This window comes from Meles meles, chromosome X (assembly GCF_922984935.1).
Source record: "Meles meles chromosome X, mMelMel3.1 paternal haplotype, whole genome shotgun sequence".
Lineage (NCBI taxonomy): Eukaryota > Metazoa > Chordata > Mammalia > Carnivora > Mustelidae > Meles > Meles meles.
The window spans coordinates 78,204,679-78,222,158 of NC_060087.1; the positions used below are offsets into that span (position 1 = coordinate 78,204,679).

Below are 17,480 nucleotides of genomic sequence, written 5' to 3' on the forward strand. Positions count from 1 at the left end.
GTATGCTTTTCTAGTAGATGCAGGAAGACTTTGTAATAGCAACTTTGAGTGGATTCTTATCTTTTCAGAATTAAACATTTGAGGGGCGCCTGGGTGGCTGAGTCGGTTAAGCACCTGCCTTTGGCTCAGGTCATGATCCTGGGATCCTGGGATTGAGCCCCACATCAAGCTCCCTGCCCAGCTTGAGGTCTGCTTCTCCCTCTCCCACTCCCCCTGCTTGTGTTCTCTCTCTAGCTCTCTCTCTGTCAAATAAACAAATAAAAATCTCCATTAAAAAAATTAAACATTTGAAAACTAAGATCTGTGTGGAGAGGTTGAATTTCCAAAAATTGTTTAAGAACAGTACACATGAGAAGGGAGCTTTGCCTCTGTGAGAGGTGGTTACCCAGTGGATAGTGACCAGTTATTTTCAGTTTCCACTGAGGACAGAGCAAAAGAAGTAGGCTTAAATTTCAGCAGAGGTGAAAATTACCTACAGAAGGGGTCCTTCACAAAAAGATTGAATGTGGCTGACGTAGATGATTAAAATGTTGTCTCAGGTTCTCTGGCTGTGCCAGCAACCACCTAATTTCAAAGACAGGGCAAACAGTAGATTTTCAGGCTTGAATGAAAGTATTTTGAAAAAATATATTTTATGTGGTAATTAGTTATTCATATATTTTGCTATCTGCCTCAGTTACAGTGTTGGAAATGTATTGGAAATGTCAATTGTAAAAATTACCTTCCATAATATAGCATTCATATTTATTAGAAAAAAGATAAAACTATCAGAATTTGCTATAGATATAGATGTTGTTCTGTTAAAGGTATTTTATATTCATTTACCATTTCAGAAATTTATTAAAGAACAGGTAGATACAATTATTATAAATTCAGTTATTAATCTTTGTGTAACATTTTTTAGTCAGATAGTTATATTTAAAATCACTCTGTGGTTTACTAAATGATGGTGCTCTATCAGTGAATAGAGTGAATTGCTCTGTCTTATTTTTATTGTTATCATTAGTTGATAATAGCCTATTAAAATATTATAAAATGCTTTTAGCTCTTTCAAATATTTCCAATTTCTGGAACTGCTGTTTGTGTTTTTATTATGTGGAAATATATGCAAGACATAAGATTGTAGGGTTTTTTTTATCCTTTTATATCTTACAAAGAGAAGTCATTTATCTATCTAATACCTCTGCCTAACTGTGGCTGGTGAGAGGGAGACAGGGAAAGCATGGGCAGGGTTGCTAAAAGGCACTTGGCTTCTGATGGAAGCAAACCTTGAAATGTTGACAATATCCTCACTACTAAGAGTTAGGCAATCTGGACAAGTATTAATGGAATCTTTGATGTTAATATAAAATTAACATAATTTCAAGTTAACCAGATATCAGGTGGAAATCAATTTTATTTCTTAATAAACTCAAACACTTTGGAAGTGGTTTTACACATACTCAGATTAGACTGCTTTTGTATTACCCCAAGAGATGTATGTATCCAACTAGAATACTTCAAAGAGCAAATTATTGGATAAATGCCATTGACCTTTATAATTGATAAAGGGGAATGTTCTTAGTGGCCTTCTGTGTTGACACTGAACAACACAGTATGTCCTGAGAGAGAGACAGTGCTTAATGTGTGAATGGTGTAGATGCATTAAGAGAGGCTGAAGACATGATAATACAAAATAAATATAATAGATCAAAAATTATTTCCCCCTTTGTTTTAATGGTATCTATTTATTTTTAAATGATTGGTCTAGGGGTCATACATATAGAGAAAAATTAAAAAGACCACATATTTGTCACAGTTATTCCCTGGCAGTTTGAAACCTTAAAATAGACTCTATGTGAAGTTATTTAAAAAATAAATATTATAATACAGATTTAACAGTTTATCTCCCATACCAAATAAGATATTCCTCAGCTTGACAAAAGAGGCACTTGTCCATGTTTGCCCATGCTTTGAAAGAAATATTTCAGTTTTTTTTTTTTTAAAGCATACCCGTGCTCTGTCTGTAACTCTCTGATTTCAGTAAAGATACCAAGATATTTCTTTAGCTGAAGTGTTATGGTTCACTTATCTTTTTGGAATGTAACCATTGCCTCTACTAAATTTCTTGACAGGAATTAAATTAATGGACCTGACTGAATAAATATTTATCAATTAAAAATTTTTTCTGAAAATTGAGCATTTATCAGTATGCATGCCAAAAGCTGGTTTTTAAATCACCCATAAATTTGACATATGAGCATAATGCTAATTTTCCCTTTTGGTGTTTCCCTTTCCAGTATTGGCCATGTGCATTTAAAATATTTTAAATATATATATATTTAGACCTTGGTGTCCTGAAAAGTTAGGTAGAGTTTTGTTATTATTAGTGGTGGTCATGTTATGTATGTGTCTGTATAGTTTCTAAAGGGTTTATAAAATATAGATAAGGGACACCTGGGTGGCTCAGTTGGTTAAGCCCCTGCCTTCAGCTCAGGTCGTGATCCCAGGGTCCTGGGATCGAGTCCCGCATCGGGCTCCTTGCTTGGCAGGGAGCCTGCTTCTCTCGCTGCCTCTGCCTGCCTCTCTGCCTGCTTGTGTGTACTCTCTCTCTCTCTGGCAAATAAAATCTTTAAAAAAATAAAAAATATAAATAAATAAAATATAAAATATAGCTCAGTTCCCTTTCCTTCAGGAAGATGTACCTTTAATTTTCCCTACACACCTAATATTTTTTTAGGATTAAGAAATTCAGGTAATTTGTAAGAAAAAAAAGAAAATGTTAATTTTCTTATAAATGTAATATCGAGCATACTCTGAAAATGTTGCACTTTGTAAACATGTAACACTGTAATCCCAGTATAGACCTCTCTTTAGGAACATGAACCTCCCACTGATTACTCTAGGGCACAAATCTTACTTAACACAAATTGCCCTTGAAATGTTGTTGAGGTTTGTTCTTGTAGCTTGTCCTTAAATTGTGTCATTTTAACCGTGTAGTGCTTAAAGGTGTTAGGAGGCTCAGCAAGATAATACAAAATTTTAAATATTTCACCTATGTGGGATAAAATAATCCTGGAAATTCTAAAAGCAATCACTGTGGCCTTGTGACCACCTGAACTGTCAACATCAGGCCTCCTGTGGTTGTTTGTTTTGAGCCTGGAGACTATATTTCTTTTAAGTTCTCCATATCCTGGGGACATAAATAATTGTTAAAAAGCTATAGTACAAAATGGATTCAGTATATGTCTGACTGATTAAATGTGATGTTTTTTTCTTTTGTCACTAAAACAGTACCTATTAAATATTCTGTTAATTATCTAAGTATCTTCTACAGCCTTTTCATAAACCTGTCTGGGAAAAATTTATTCTAAACAGAGTAATCCTTAAAGCTAAAAACCCCAAATTAGTATGTATATCAGTGGACAAACCCATCATCTAAGGATTATAAAATTAAAACACCCAAGAGAATCAGAAAACTTGATACTTTATTCCGTACTTATCCTTTGTTTGGAGGTAAATCCTTGATTTGTTCTGCAGCTTAGCCTGCCATGAATGTTACACTAAAGAACACACTTAGATTTGCGTCATAGATTTTTTTGTCCTATACTTTAAAGATTTTTATCGTTCTAACTATAGCATCTCCTTTCTAAAAGTATCTCTGAAAAAACAAAAATAAAAGTATCTCTGAAAAGGAAATACCATACATAAGCAGAAAAAAATTGTCATCACAATTGTGTGGTCAGATTCTATTTATAAATTAGCATAAGAACTTTCCAGTTTTTATTTGATGGCCCATACAAGTAAAGGAGGATAAAATGTATTTTTTTTATTAATTTGCATCAGTAATGGCTACAAATAAATATAACCTCACAAACATGTCCAGCTTCCAAGAATATACTTCAGTGATAAAGCAAAGAACAAATGCTGATAACATAAGCACACATTAACTTTGACTGTAATTATCAATACTTAAATAATGCTTTTTTCTCAGAGAATAGTTCATTTTGCCATAATAATTAAGACATTTTTTAAAAATATATATTAAAATTAAAACTTTTGCTGGTTTTGGTCATCTTTTGTATTTTAAAATAATGGTATTCCTTTCAAAATCTAGGGCATTGTTTCTAAGCCCCATTTGGAAGCTACCCCTAACTTTAAAATTTTTTTTTTTGTTAAAGATTTTTTTATTATTTACTAGAGAGAGAGAGCATGAGCAGGAGGAGGGGCAGAGGGAAAGGGAGAGAATCTTAAGTAGACTCCACACTGAGCACGGAGCCTGTCATGGGGCTCCATCTCATGACTTTGAGATCATGACCTGAGCCAGAGCCAAGAGTCAGATGTTTAACCAACTGAGCCACCCAGGTGCCCCTAAATTGAGTTCATCCTTTCACTTAAGAAAAAAATCTCTATTTACATTACCCAAAATATACTAAAAATATTGTTATTTCATTCCAGATCAGAGATACTAAGTCAGCAGATCAAAAAACAACCCTCTTGCATTTTATTGCTGAAATGTGTGAGGAAAAATACCGGGATATCCTGAAATTTCCTGAAGAACTGGAACATGTAGAAAGTGCAAGCAAAGGTAATTGATTACTATTTTGAAACTATTCTTTGCCTGAGTATTATATTTTAAGTGGTAAGATTAAAAAACATTAATTTTATTTTTTCTGTTTACTGATATTTGAAAAGCAAGAAGATAGTTTCCATTAGCTTATGTTTGCTAGTATAGTACATTTAATGATCTGTTTTTTACTTATGTCATTTTTTAACATTGCTAGGTTATTGACACTTTCACATTTCTGACCTGATAGTATGTTCACTCATTCATTTCATAAATACTTAAGTGCATATTGTTTACAATGGAACTATACCATGGGCTTCTCATGATATCACAATGATTGTGAGACAGTTCTTGCTTATGGATTTTCTCACTGTTTCCATTATTCCACATTAGTTACATGTTAGTAAATATGACGCTAGTCACAAATGTGTGTTGTTAAATTGAAGAGCCAAGATACAGAAGTTCTTAGAAAAGCAGTTGCCAGAGAACTGATGCTATATTGCAGTAAGTATAATTTAACATCATATCTTAAAGGTTTTTATTTTAATAAAGAAAATAATGGTACTATGGAATCCTACTCTGTCTCCTATTGTTGTTCTGGTCCTCATACCACAAAATGAGATACACTGGATTAAATCAAAGAAATACGTTAAGGGGTTGATTGATAATACCAGACTAGCAGAGATGACCATTGAACAATATTTTTTTTAAGATTTTATTTATTTATTTGGGCAACAGAGAGGGGAGAGAGAGAGAGAGTCTTAAGCAGACTCCACACTGAGTGTGGAGCCCAGTGCAGGGCTGAGACCCCGACCTGAGCTAAAACCAAGAGTTGGAAGCTTAACTGACTGACCCACCCAGGTGCCCTGACTGCTGAACAATATTACACAAACAGTATTCTGGGTTTTATAGACATATATTTTTTCCCCTTCAACAAACACTAACAGGTTTATATCATTTATAATAAACTTGGGAAAGCTTTTGAGTCCTTACTGAAAGTCCTCAGTTATAGGGAAATGGAGAATTTTTTTTTAAGATTTTATTTATTTATTTGACAGAGAGAGAGATCACAAGTAGGCAGAGAGGCAACAGAGGGAGAGAGAGAGCGAAGCAGGCTCCCTGCTGAGCAGAGAGCCTGATGGGGGGACTCGATCCCAGCACCCTGGGATCATGACCTGAGCCGAAGGCAGCGGCTTAACCCACTGAGTCACCCAGGCGCCCCAAAATGGAGAATTTTTAATTGGAAACTTGAGAAATGTCACAAATAAGGACAATTATTAGATCATTTCAGTGTTACCACTACTTTCTGATTGCCCTTTTTTTTTAAGATTTTTATCTATTCACTTGACAGAGATCACAAGTAGGCAGAGAGGCAGGCAGAGAGAGAGGAAGGGAAGCAGGCTTCCCTCTGAGCAGAGAGCCCGATGCGGGGCTCGATCCCAGGACCCTGGGATCATGACCTGAGCTGAAGGCAGAGGCTTTAACCCACTGAGCCACCCAGCTGCCCCTTTCTGATTGCCCTTTACCAGAATTTCTTTTTCTAAATTTTATTTGTTTAATACGTAGATTCAGTTTCAAAAAGATTTTGAGAAGTCTGTCAAGAACATGTTTAAATAAAATGATCTGTCAATTTTACAGTGATTTTTAAAAAAACATTTTAAAAACTAATTTTTAAATGTTTAGTTCTTACATTGAGGATACTTTACATGAACATATCCGATAAGCACTTTTAGTCAAAATAATCGAACAACTGTAATGAAATGGACAATGAAGTTTGTATCAGCTTTGATTTTAAGTCTAAACTCTAGCTTATCTATATTTCTCTATATCTATGTCTATATCTATACAAATTTATACAAACTTTTAACCTCTATTGTTATTCATGAAGTTAGCTTATAGCGCACAGCCTTTTGAGTTAGATATTATAAAATTCTAATCCTAGCTGGTAATTTCTTAGTTCTATAACTTTGAGCTAGTAATTTAAACTTACACATTTTTGTTTCCTCATCTGTAAAATGGCAGTGATAGTAACAAGAAGATCACATGAGTTGACATGTTTAGAGTGTTCAATAAAAGGCGTGGCACTTAGTAAATACATAGCTGTTGCTATACCACTATCTTTATTAGTAGTAGTAGTCATAATATGTGATATGCTGCTATGAATATTGTAGTTCCTGCTATTGTCTTGTTAGAAGGGGATAATTATAAGGGTGCCTATGGTTACTATAGTCTCAGCTAACTATGTATTATATCCAGTTCTGTTTGTTTGTTTCCTGTGTCTGGGCTTTTGGTAAATACTTTCATATTTTTATTTTATACTATCACCAACTTCTTTCTCCCCATCTCTGTCAAGAGCAAAATCTCTCTGTTGTATCTTGATTATTTCTGCTTTTCTGTATTTTTCCTGCCAGTGTTTTCAAAAGATTGTTGCCAGAAATTCTCTTCCTATCTTACTGTTAGGACCATAGCCATACCTTCTCTCGTTATTTTGACTAGTTCTTTTTTTCTTTCCCTATGAAATTTAGTCTCAACTCAAATTCTTAAGCACATTCCACCTGCTTCCATCCATCTTTCATTTCCTCCCTAGTTCTCATTTCAGTGTGCCGAGACATATACTCTCTTGAGCATTTTTATTCCTTTCTGATAATCCTGTCACTGTGTATGATTTCATGCTTCATCCTATGCCTAGAAATCTCACCTGCCCTGTCTTCTAAGACAACTATCATTTGTCAAATCCCTGTTCAGAATCCATTTTTAAAAAATAATTTTGCTACTAAAGCCCTAGGAAGAAATACTCTGGAATTTGGTCTACAGGGGGGAAAAAAAAACAACAACAAGGTGAAGGGTCAAGCCAGTTACCTCTCATTTATAGTTAAATACTTTTCCTTGATATTTGAGTCTAACTTGTTAGGTTATTATACAGTTTAGTCTTGTTTGAATTACATTCTGTCACGTCTAGTACTGTACGTAGCATGTATATAGTCAACCAGGAAAAACACAAATCGGTCAGTTCTATGTAATCAATTTTATTTGATAATGAACTGTCTTGATGTGAAATGATCACCTTTAAAATTTCAAAAAGTACCTTTCTTTTCAAACTAGAGGGATATCAATAAGATGAAATAAATTAATGATTGAATTGTATGTCATATTTATTTTTGAGATTATTTGAGAGAAAGAAGGAGAAAGAGTGTGAGCAGGGGGAGGGGCAGAGAGAGAAGGAATCTCAAGCTGACTTTCCAAAGAGCATGGAGACCAACACAAGGCTAGATCTCATGACCCTGAGATCATGACACCTGCTGAAATCAAGAGTCGGGTGCTTAACCAACTGAGTCACCCAGGTGCCCCTATAACTTATATTTAGAGAACAGTTGTCTGACTACTAATAACTTTTTATATGATTTTGGATTTTTGGAAACCAAATATCAATGTTGATAACATAAAGATCTTTTCTGTCTGGTATCAAAATTAAATTTATTTCAGTTGAGTAGTAGAGTTATAGGTATCAAATTGACTGACAAATAAAATGCCTTAAATGAAAGGAAAACTGAAGGTAGGAAATATGTGTGATCTGTGGATAAATTTATTTTATAATTGTGTTTATTCTTTAGATAAACTTCTAAAATTCTGTGTATCTTTGAATGTGCAAAACTGTGGTATAAACTTAGCATATTTCAGCATATATATTATAGCATTTATACATATTTTAGCATATTTTCCTAGACCTCTGTTAACTCCAAGATATTGGGGGAAAACATCATCTTCACATTAAAATAGATATATGTTATGAAACAGAATTCAAAATCCACATGAATTTTTAAAAAATGAAACAGATGACTTCAAAGAAATTTCACACTTGCAGTAGATCCCCAAGGATGAGTGTTCAATCTTCTCTTCCATTTGGGGTACCTGGTAAGAAAAGTTTATGAGGCATTGCCTAAAGAATGATACAGTGGTTTTGTTTTGGTTTGGCTTCACTTATTTATCTATTTATTGCCAGGAGCGGGGAAGCAAGCAGTCAGGGTTAGGGAGTAGAGTACCAGCTTTCTTCTAAACAGACATTCTCATAGCCTTACGAAGTTCAGTATCAAACACTACAGTGTTATTTTATTACCAGTGAAATCAGTAAAATAAAATTGCTCTGGTCATTTCATTTTATGATGAATTATATGAATTATAAATCGGCAGGTCCTCTCATTCATGTTTGAAATACCAAATTTGAAATTTGAAATACCAATGAGTCTTTAGAGAGAGAAAAAAATGGTTGCTATAGAAACTCTGATGCCTTTAAAATACTGTTGTTTTTTTTAAAGATTTTACTGGTTATGTGAGAGAACGAGAGAGAAAGTATGAGCAGTGGGGAGAGGCACAGGGAGATTGGGAGGCAGACTCCCCACTGAGCAGAGAGCCCCATGTGGAGCTCAATCCCAGGACCCTGGGATCATGACCTGAGCCGAAGGCAAATGCTTAATCTACTGAGCTACCCAGGCACCCCTAGAATACTTTTGATAAACCACAGTTAACGTTTCCCCTAATGATTAGTTTTCAAGATTAGGTGTGTGTGTATTTTGTGTGCATAACTATATATATATATGTATATATATATATAATAGATACAGAGATATATATTGTATAAAGGATAGCCACTGTGGCTATCACTTTAACTTTGAGCTTTAAGGATTTTTACAGTTTGATTTAAAACGTTTAGTGTTTTATGGATTGGCTCCAGGGATTAAACCAAAAGAGTTATTAGTAAAGTTTAATTAAAACTTTTCACTCAACAGGGAAAAATTATTTTACTGTATTTGAAAGCACTATTAATCCTAAGGTTTCACATAAATATGAAATGGGTTTCACTTCAGTTAAATTAGTGCCATCTTACAAAATAAAAGCTGTTAAATATCCTATAAACAGTGTTAATTTCTTATGAATTAAATCAATTATTATAAATTTTCATGACCAGCTATACCTTTTGATAGCTGCCATCTTTCCATGTCATATTAGTAACTCTGATCAGCTATTTATCTACTCTGACTTCTTTATAAAAAGTTCAGACTAGAGAAAATACTATAAGGAAAAAATGCATGAAATAAAGAAAAGGAAAATGTAAAATAAGAGCTGGCAGAAGCTTTAGGCATCATCTCATCCCTGCTAAAAAGGATCCATGATAGCAATTCATCCAGATTCATTATTTTATAGTTCAAGAAACTGAGGCCCAGAATGATGGAGGAATTGTCCATGATCACATAACTAGATTGGAGAATCGAGAAAGGTTTGCAGACTTAGGAGTTATTACATATTTTTCAGCTCCATTTTTGCTTCCTTTGTGGTCTAAAATACACAATAGGGATTCATGCTCATATTAGAGTAAATGCTAACTAAATAAAAGATTTATTGGAGTGTAAATGTTACTACGTCCTCTGTGTCATGGTCTATAGTCTCTGCAGCCCCACTTTGACAGATTTACCCTCTCCTTTCTTTGTGTCACAGCAGCACGTTAGCCTTATTAGTAATATGGTACATACCACATTCATAGTTTTTATTCCATTGTATGTTTCTCTCTGTATGTCCTGGATTTGTCCCTATAGTCTCAGTGCTAGCATAGCATCTCAGAGAGAAGTAAATGCTCAGTAAATGTCTATTAAATTGAATCATTTCATATCATTGTAGTATAGCAGGCATATTTCAAAATATGACATGGGAAATTGACAGAGAAGTGCAGCCCTAAAATTATTGTTTACTCTAAATACAAGGGGAAAAACAAGGTAAGAATAAAGGTAGACAAGGTAAAATAAACAGGTAGAATAAAGAGGTAGAATAAAACAAGGTAGAATAAAGAGGACACCAGAACAATATTTCCTGGTCTATATTTTTACTTCTTTCAAAAAGAAAGCTAAAATTGGAAACTATCAAGCTAATAATGGATGGGATCTAAACTTATGGAGGCCATTAAACCATAAAGGATTATGGTGAACAGTAAGGATTAAAATCTGTTAGGAACTAATGGCAGCCAACTTTCTCAAGTTATATCTAACTAACTACTGAAACAACCATCTCTTGTTCTAAATTCCTGAAAAAAAAAATCACTTCTCTATTGTTGGTGTTAGTTTTATTGAAAATCTTTGAGTTAGGGGGAAAAAAATCCTACTATTTTTAGAGCATTTAATATACAGTGACTCATAAAGCCCAAGATCTGAGAAAGTATTAAACTGTAGGATTTTCTTTTTTTTTATATATTTTTTTATTTTTTTAATAAACATATAATATATTATTAGCCCCAGGGGTACAGGTCTGTGAATTGCCAGGTTTACACACTTCACAGCACTCACCATAGCACATACCCTCCCCAATGTCCATCACCCCACCACCCTCTCTCTACCCTCCATCCCCCCAAACTGTAGGATTTTCTAGCAGATTTAAACTTTGAATTGTAATCTGACTTTTTAGAAGCACAGAATGATAACATACCAATATGATAAAATATCTATAGAATTGACCTTACTTAAATGTTACCAGTCTGAGTATAAAACTGAGTACAGGGATGCCTGGGTGGATCAGTCGGTGATCTCACAGGTTTTAGGATCAAGCCCCACATCAGGCTCCACACTCAGTGGGAAGTCAACTTTAAGATTCTCTTCCTCTGCCCCTCCCCCCACTCATGCACCCTCTCTCTCTGCCTCAAATAAATAAATCCTTAAAAAAAACAAGAAACCATGAGTATACATCATACTACTAAGTCAGTTTTACAAAACTAGTTAAAATTGTTTGGCTTCTTTTGGGCTTTTTCATATATACTGTAAAAATAAATATTTTTTTACTGAATGAACTACATTCTGTCATATTGACATCCATAAATATCTTATAAAATTAAAAGGAATATTAAATTTTAAGGATTCACATTCATAAATTTTCCAGTTTGTTATATTTCTTTCTTCCTTACCCACACCAAGTTACCCATATTTTTATAACGGTGAATTTCTTTAAAATAACAGAAACAATAGAAGGTCCAAAACGTGCATAAAAATGAATTTTCAACCTAAAACATTAAAAGGATTTAGGAAAGAAAGTCGTGTTTTGTGTGTGTGTGTGTGTGTGTGTGTGTGTGTTTGTTTTTCTTTTTTTGCTGGTCAATAATCTAGTCATTACCAACCAGAGTTGTCAAATCATAGTATATAAACACTCTAATTAATATTCATTTCTAGAGGAAACTGTTGAAAAAGTATCTTCAGGTATCAGTGAAAGAAAATAGAGACCAGGCCATTTGGATTTGAGTAAAATGTTTCAATGTAAGTCAACAATTTTTTACAGACTTACATAGGCATTTGTCAGAATACCTTAGCTTTTACATCCCAGAATCTTTTTCTGTTAATAATTGTGTGCACAGCTTATCTGTCTCACATACTTGTCCCTCATGTCTCAGAGCCTAGGCTCCTATGCTTTTTCCAAACAGAAATGCCACCCTCTTCTCTCGGTCCTTATGAGCCCTATGTATATCCTTTTGAAGGTCCACCTTAAATCTCACGCCTCCATATAAAGTTTTCCCAGTTGTTTTGACTTTCAGTGGTTTTTCACTTACGTCTTCTACAATAGTACTTATGTGAACTTTATAGTTTGGTTCTTGATCCTATACTGTCTTACATTACAATATAAAGGTTTCCATGTTTATAGATGCATCCTGGCATGATACTTTCTTAAATAATGTGTAATGTCATTATTCTGCTTTCTCAGGGCAAAATCTAGCATGATAAGGCTGCTGTAAATTCAGTGTTGTGAATGTTTATTAAACATAAACCTGATCCTAGCTCCTGTTTAGTTTATTTAGTTCAATAGTGAAACTTTCTGGGTACTTAAATTAGCCAAAGTATATTGCAGATACTTGATTTTCAATTTCTCACACATTAAACAATAAGGAGAAAACCAGGCCTTTAAAAAGTATTCTTTAAAAGTGGCTATTTGGGGGGGGCACCTGGGTGGCTCAGTTGTTAAAAGTGGCTATTTAGGGCAAAACAGATGTGTGGTGTTAGAAATAATTACAATGGTTACTCTTTTTTTTAAAAAAAAAGATTTTATTTACTCATTTGACAGAGAGAGAGATGAGAAGTAGGCAGAGAGGCAGGCAGAGAGAGAGGGGGAAGCAGGCTCCCCACTGAGCAGAGAGCCCAATTCGGGCTCGATCCCAGGACCCTGAGATCATGACCTGAGCCGAAGGCAGAGGCTTAACCCACTGAGTCACCCAGGTGCCCCTACAATGGTTACGCATGGTGTGGGTTAATGACTAGAAGAAAGTATGGAGTGCTGATCATGTTGTGTTTCTTGATCTGGATCCTGGTTACATGGGTGTGTTTATTTTGTGAAAATTCATTTCGCTGGTAACCTATATGTACAATGTATGCATGCTTCAACAAAGCATTTTTAGAAAGCTGGTCATTCAAATTTTTAAAATGTATAATGACTTATAGAAAGTAAGAGAAGGATTACAGTTAATCTAAAAGATCAGTGTTTTCCCATGTGCTTAGTTAAAATGTTCAAATGCATTGTATAAATATTTGCTGTCAGAATTGATCTGATGTCATTGTAAATAATTATTTTTCAACAAGTCATATGTCACTTAAGGATTTTATCAAAGTGTCTTTTAGTCTTTAGGGTGGATAGGTACATTCTACCATTAAAAAAAAAAAAAAAACACCCACTGAGCATATTATATGCCATGTAAGCATTCAGGGTGATCTTTGCAGAGTTGTTATCAGTATTACCCTAGCTTGTAAATCATTGAATCTTAACGTGTCCTGAGCACATCCTGAGTTAAAATTTTCACTAAGTACCTGTCACTGCTGTCATTGCTATCAGTATGTTTTTGGTTTAATGTCAGGAAATAGCATATGTAGGAATGTTGCTCAGTTCTATCTCATTCTGGATTCAAGCTTATTAGTTAAAAATTGAATATTCATACATCAAATGTTACAATTTGAGTGACTCTGAAATAAAGCACAGGGATATAGTCAATGCAAAAGTTTAAGGGACTGACGTTAAGTAGCATTGTCAAGGTGGAGAAGGGAGAGTAAAGAAGAGGGAAAACTAACAGAAATGAAGAAAGAAGCAGCTCTCTGCTGCTACAGCACAGTCAAAAGAAGGGATGTCTCATGCTGAGTGGAGATTCCATTATACCTCTAGGAAAAACTGGTGGAATCTGGTAATCAGCGTGGTTACCATTACAGCAGTTTTAACTGCTACTAGTCCTTCTGATGGATTCATCGTCAAGAATGAGACTGGTTTAGGAATCTAGGGATTGGGGATTTGGGGAGAGTAAAGAACTGTATCAGAGGTACCTGAGCAGTACCTCTATTCTCCACTTATTACACATTTTAAATGTGGTTTGAACACAAGGACCAAGTTGTAGGGGACTATACTGCTAGTGTGATTTCTTGAATTTAACTGAGGTCTTTTTCTGGAATTTGGATTCTACAAGTTAATGAGGTAAATTAGTAAACAGCAAATACAATATTTACTTGTTCCAATTCTTTATGACCCAGACAGCTTAAGCGTATTTCCATGAAAAACAGTCAGAATGGAGTTGGTATTTTTATTAGATGATTCCCTGAAATAGTAACAAAAAATTCTGACCTTATTGGAAGCTGATAGCTCTGTGGCAGAGGATTCTGATAAGGTCATATCTGAAAGAAATACATGCTAGAAATATGTTCAAGGATGAGAATCATGAGATACATGCCTGAGTTTCAAATTTGTTGCTACCTACTTGTAGGATCATTGGCCATTTAAGCTATCAGTTACCCGTTTCAACAGTAATGTTTCTTAATTTGAAAAATACACACGGTCAATATTTAGCCCACTTATCCCTCAAGGTGATTATGCTAACAAAATTAAACATTCAGTGTGGAAATGCCTGGGGAGAAAGGCATTATATACAAATAATAGTTTATCATTCAAGCTGTCAGGAAAATATTAATTCCAGATGATTTCTCTCAGGTTTTTTTACACTTGTTTGGTCCCATTTTTAAAGTGAAGGTCAAAATCTGCTCATGAAAGGACAAAGCTTTCTGAAATAACATGTGATATCATTAAGTTTATTTTCTTTACATTTTTTACTTTTTTTCCATGTTGTAGTCTTTTAGAAAAAAACACTCTAAAAACATGATCACAAAGGCTCATCTTACTTTAAATGATATCTCTAAGCTTTGATGGAAAAATCATTGTTCCAAATTCAAGAATCAGTTATAAAATTTCTAATATCCTAGAATATCTTTGTCCTAAGCATATATAAACATGGAAGAAAAGAAAAAGCTTATACTTTTAACTGAATACCCTAAATAATTAATAGTAAATGCCTAGGGAAAAATAAAAAAGGTATAAATTTTGAATATTATTATAATAACTAATAAAATGATAATAAAGTGTTTCATTTATGCTCAATTAAATAAATGGATCCCGTTTGCATTTGTAGCAGGATATAACTAATGTTTATGTTAGCTATTGCTTTTTCACTTAATTGTGCATTTTTTTCTAATACCTAATAGTGATAATAATAACTACTACCATTTATAAAGAGCTTAACTAAGAGTCAGGTTCTCTATTAACCATGGTCTTATACAAAAGGAGACTGAGTCTCAGAGTAAGTAAAGTGCTCAATGTGACAAAATTAACAAGGGCTAAGATTTTGGCTATCCTCTGTATTCATTATTCTTGTCAATATAACAGCACTGGGAATAATAGCAAGAACACACTTGAAAAAGATATAAAATATGAAATTTTTATTCATAAATTTAAGGTAAACAGAAAACAACATAAACCTTGGTAAATTCTATATTCTTTTTCTTTCTTTCGTTTTTTTATTTATTTCTTTTCAGTGTAACAGAAATCATTGTTTATGCACCACACCCAGTGCTCCATGCACTACATGCCCTCCATAATACCCACCACGTGGCTCCCCCAACCCCCCATGCCCTGCCCCTTCAAAACCCTAAGATTGTTTTTCAGAGTCCATAGTCTCTTATGGTTCATCTCCCCTTCCACTTTCCCTCAACTCCCTTCTCCTCTCCATTTCCCCATGTCCTCCATGTTATTTGTTATGCTCCACAAATAAGTGAAACCATATGATACTTGACTCCCTCTGCATGACTTATTTCACTCAGCATAATCTCTTCCAGTCCCGTCCATCTTGCTACAAAAGTTGGGTATTCATCCTTTCTGATAGAGGCATAATACTCCATAGTGTTTATGTACCACATCTTCCTTATCCATTTGTCCATTGAAGTGCATCTTGGTTCTTTCCACAGTTTGGCGACCATGGCCATTGCTGCTATAAACATTGGGGTACAGTTGGCCCTTCCTTTCACTACATCTGTATCTTTGGGGTAAATACCCAGTAGTGCAATTGCAGGGTCATAGGGAAGCTCTATTTTTAATTTCTTGAGGAATCTCCACACTGTTCTCCAAAGTGGCGGCACCAACTTGCATTCCCACCAACAGTGTAAGAGGGTTCCCCTTTCTCCACATCCTCTCCAGCACACGTTGTTTCCTGTCTTGCTAATTTTGGCCATTCTAACTGTGTAAGGTGATATCTCAATGAGGTTTTAATTTGAATCTCCCTGATGGCTAGTGATGATGAACATTTTTTCATGTGTCTGATAGCCATTTGTATGTCTTTCTTGGAGAAGTGTCTATTCATGTCTTCTGTCCATTTTTTGACATGATTATCCGTTTTGTGTGTGTTGAGTTTGAAAAGTTCTTTATAGATCTGGATATCAACCTTTTGTCTGTACTGTCATTTGCAAATATCTTCTCCCATTCCGTGGGTTGCCTCTTTGTTTTGTTGACTGTTTCCTTTGCTGTGCAGAAGCTTTTGATCTTGATGAAGTCCCAAAAGTTCATTTTCACTTTTGTTTTCTTTGCCTTTGGAAACATATCTTGAAAGAAGTTGCTGTGGCTGATATCGAAGAGGTTACTGCCTATGTTCTCCTCTAGGATTCTGATGGATTCCTGTCTCACGTTGAGGTCTTTTATCCATTTCGAGTTTATCTTTGTGTACGGTGTAAGAGAATGGTCGAGCATTCTTCTACATATCGCTGTCCAGTTTTCCCAGCACCATTTATTGAAGAGACTGTCGTTTTTCCACTGTATATTTTTTCCTGTTTTGTCGAAGATGATTTGACCATAGAGTTGAGGGTCCATATCTGGGCTTTCTACTCTGTTCCACTGGTCTATGTGTCTGCTTTGATGCCAGTACCATGGTGTCTTGGTGTTCACAGCTTTATAGTAAAGCTTGAAATCAAGTAACATGATGCCCCCAGTTTTGTTTTTCTTTTTCAATATTTCCTTAGCAATTTGGGGTCTCTTCTGATTCCATACAAATTTTAGGATTATTTGCTCCAGCTCTTTGAAAAATACCGATGGCATTTTGATCGGAATGGCATTAAAAGTATAGATTGCTCTGGGCCATATAGACATTTTAACAATTTTTATTCTTCCCATCCAAGAGCATGGAATTGTCTTCCATATTTTTGTGTCTTCTTCAGTTTCTTTCATGAGTGTTCTGTAGTTCCTCAAGTACAGATCCTTTATCTCTTTGGTTAGGTTTATTCCCAGGTATCTTATGGTCCGTGTTGCTATAGTAAATGGAATCGGTTCTCTAATTTCCCTTTCTGTGTTTTCATTGTTAGTGTGTAAGAAAGTAACTGATTTCTGTAAATTGACTTTGTATCCTGTCACATTACTGAATTGCTGTGTGAGTTCTGGGAGGTTGAATTGGAGTCTATTGGGTTTTCCATATAAAGTATCATGTCATCTGCAAAGAGAGAGAGTTTGACTTCTTCTTTGCCAATTTTAATACCTTTTATTTCTTTGTGTTTGATTTTGCTAGGACTTCTAGCACTGTGTTGAACAAGAGTGCCGAGAGTAGGCATCCTTATCGAGTTCTTGA

General features: G+C 34.7%; 1 protein-coding gene across 3 annotated transcripts in view; it reads left to right on the forward strand.

Moving 5' to 3' along the window:
• The window catches only part of DIAPH2 (diaphanous related formin 2), a 1,125,504-nt gene that overhangs the window by 597,068 nt on the left and 510,956 nt on the right, over nucleotides 1–17,480 (forward strand). For all 3 annotated transcript variants that reach the window (XM_045995095.1, XM_045995096.1, XM_045995097.1), the window contains one exon: nucleotides 4,438–4,567. In XM_045995095.1, the coding sequence (XP_045851051.1) occupies nucleotides 4,438–4,567 (130 nt within the window). The remainder of the gene's footprint in view (nucleotides 1–4,437; nucleotides 4,568–17,480) is intronic.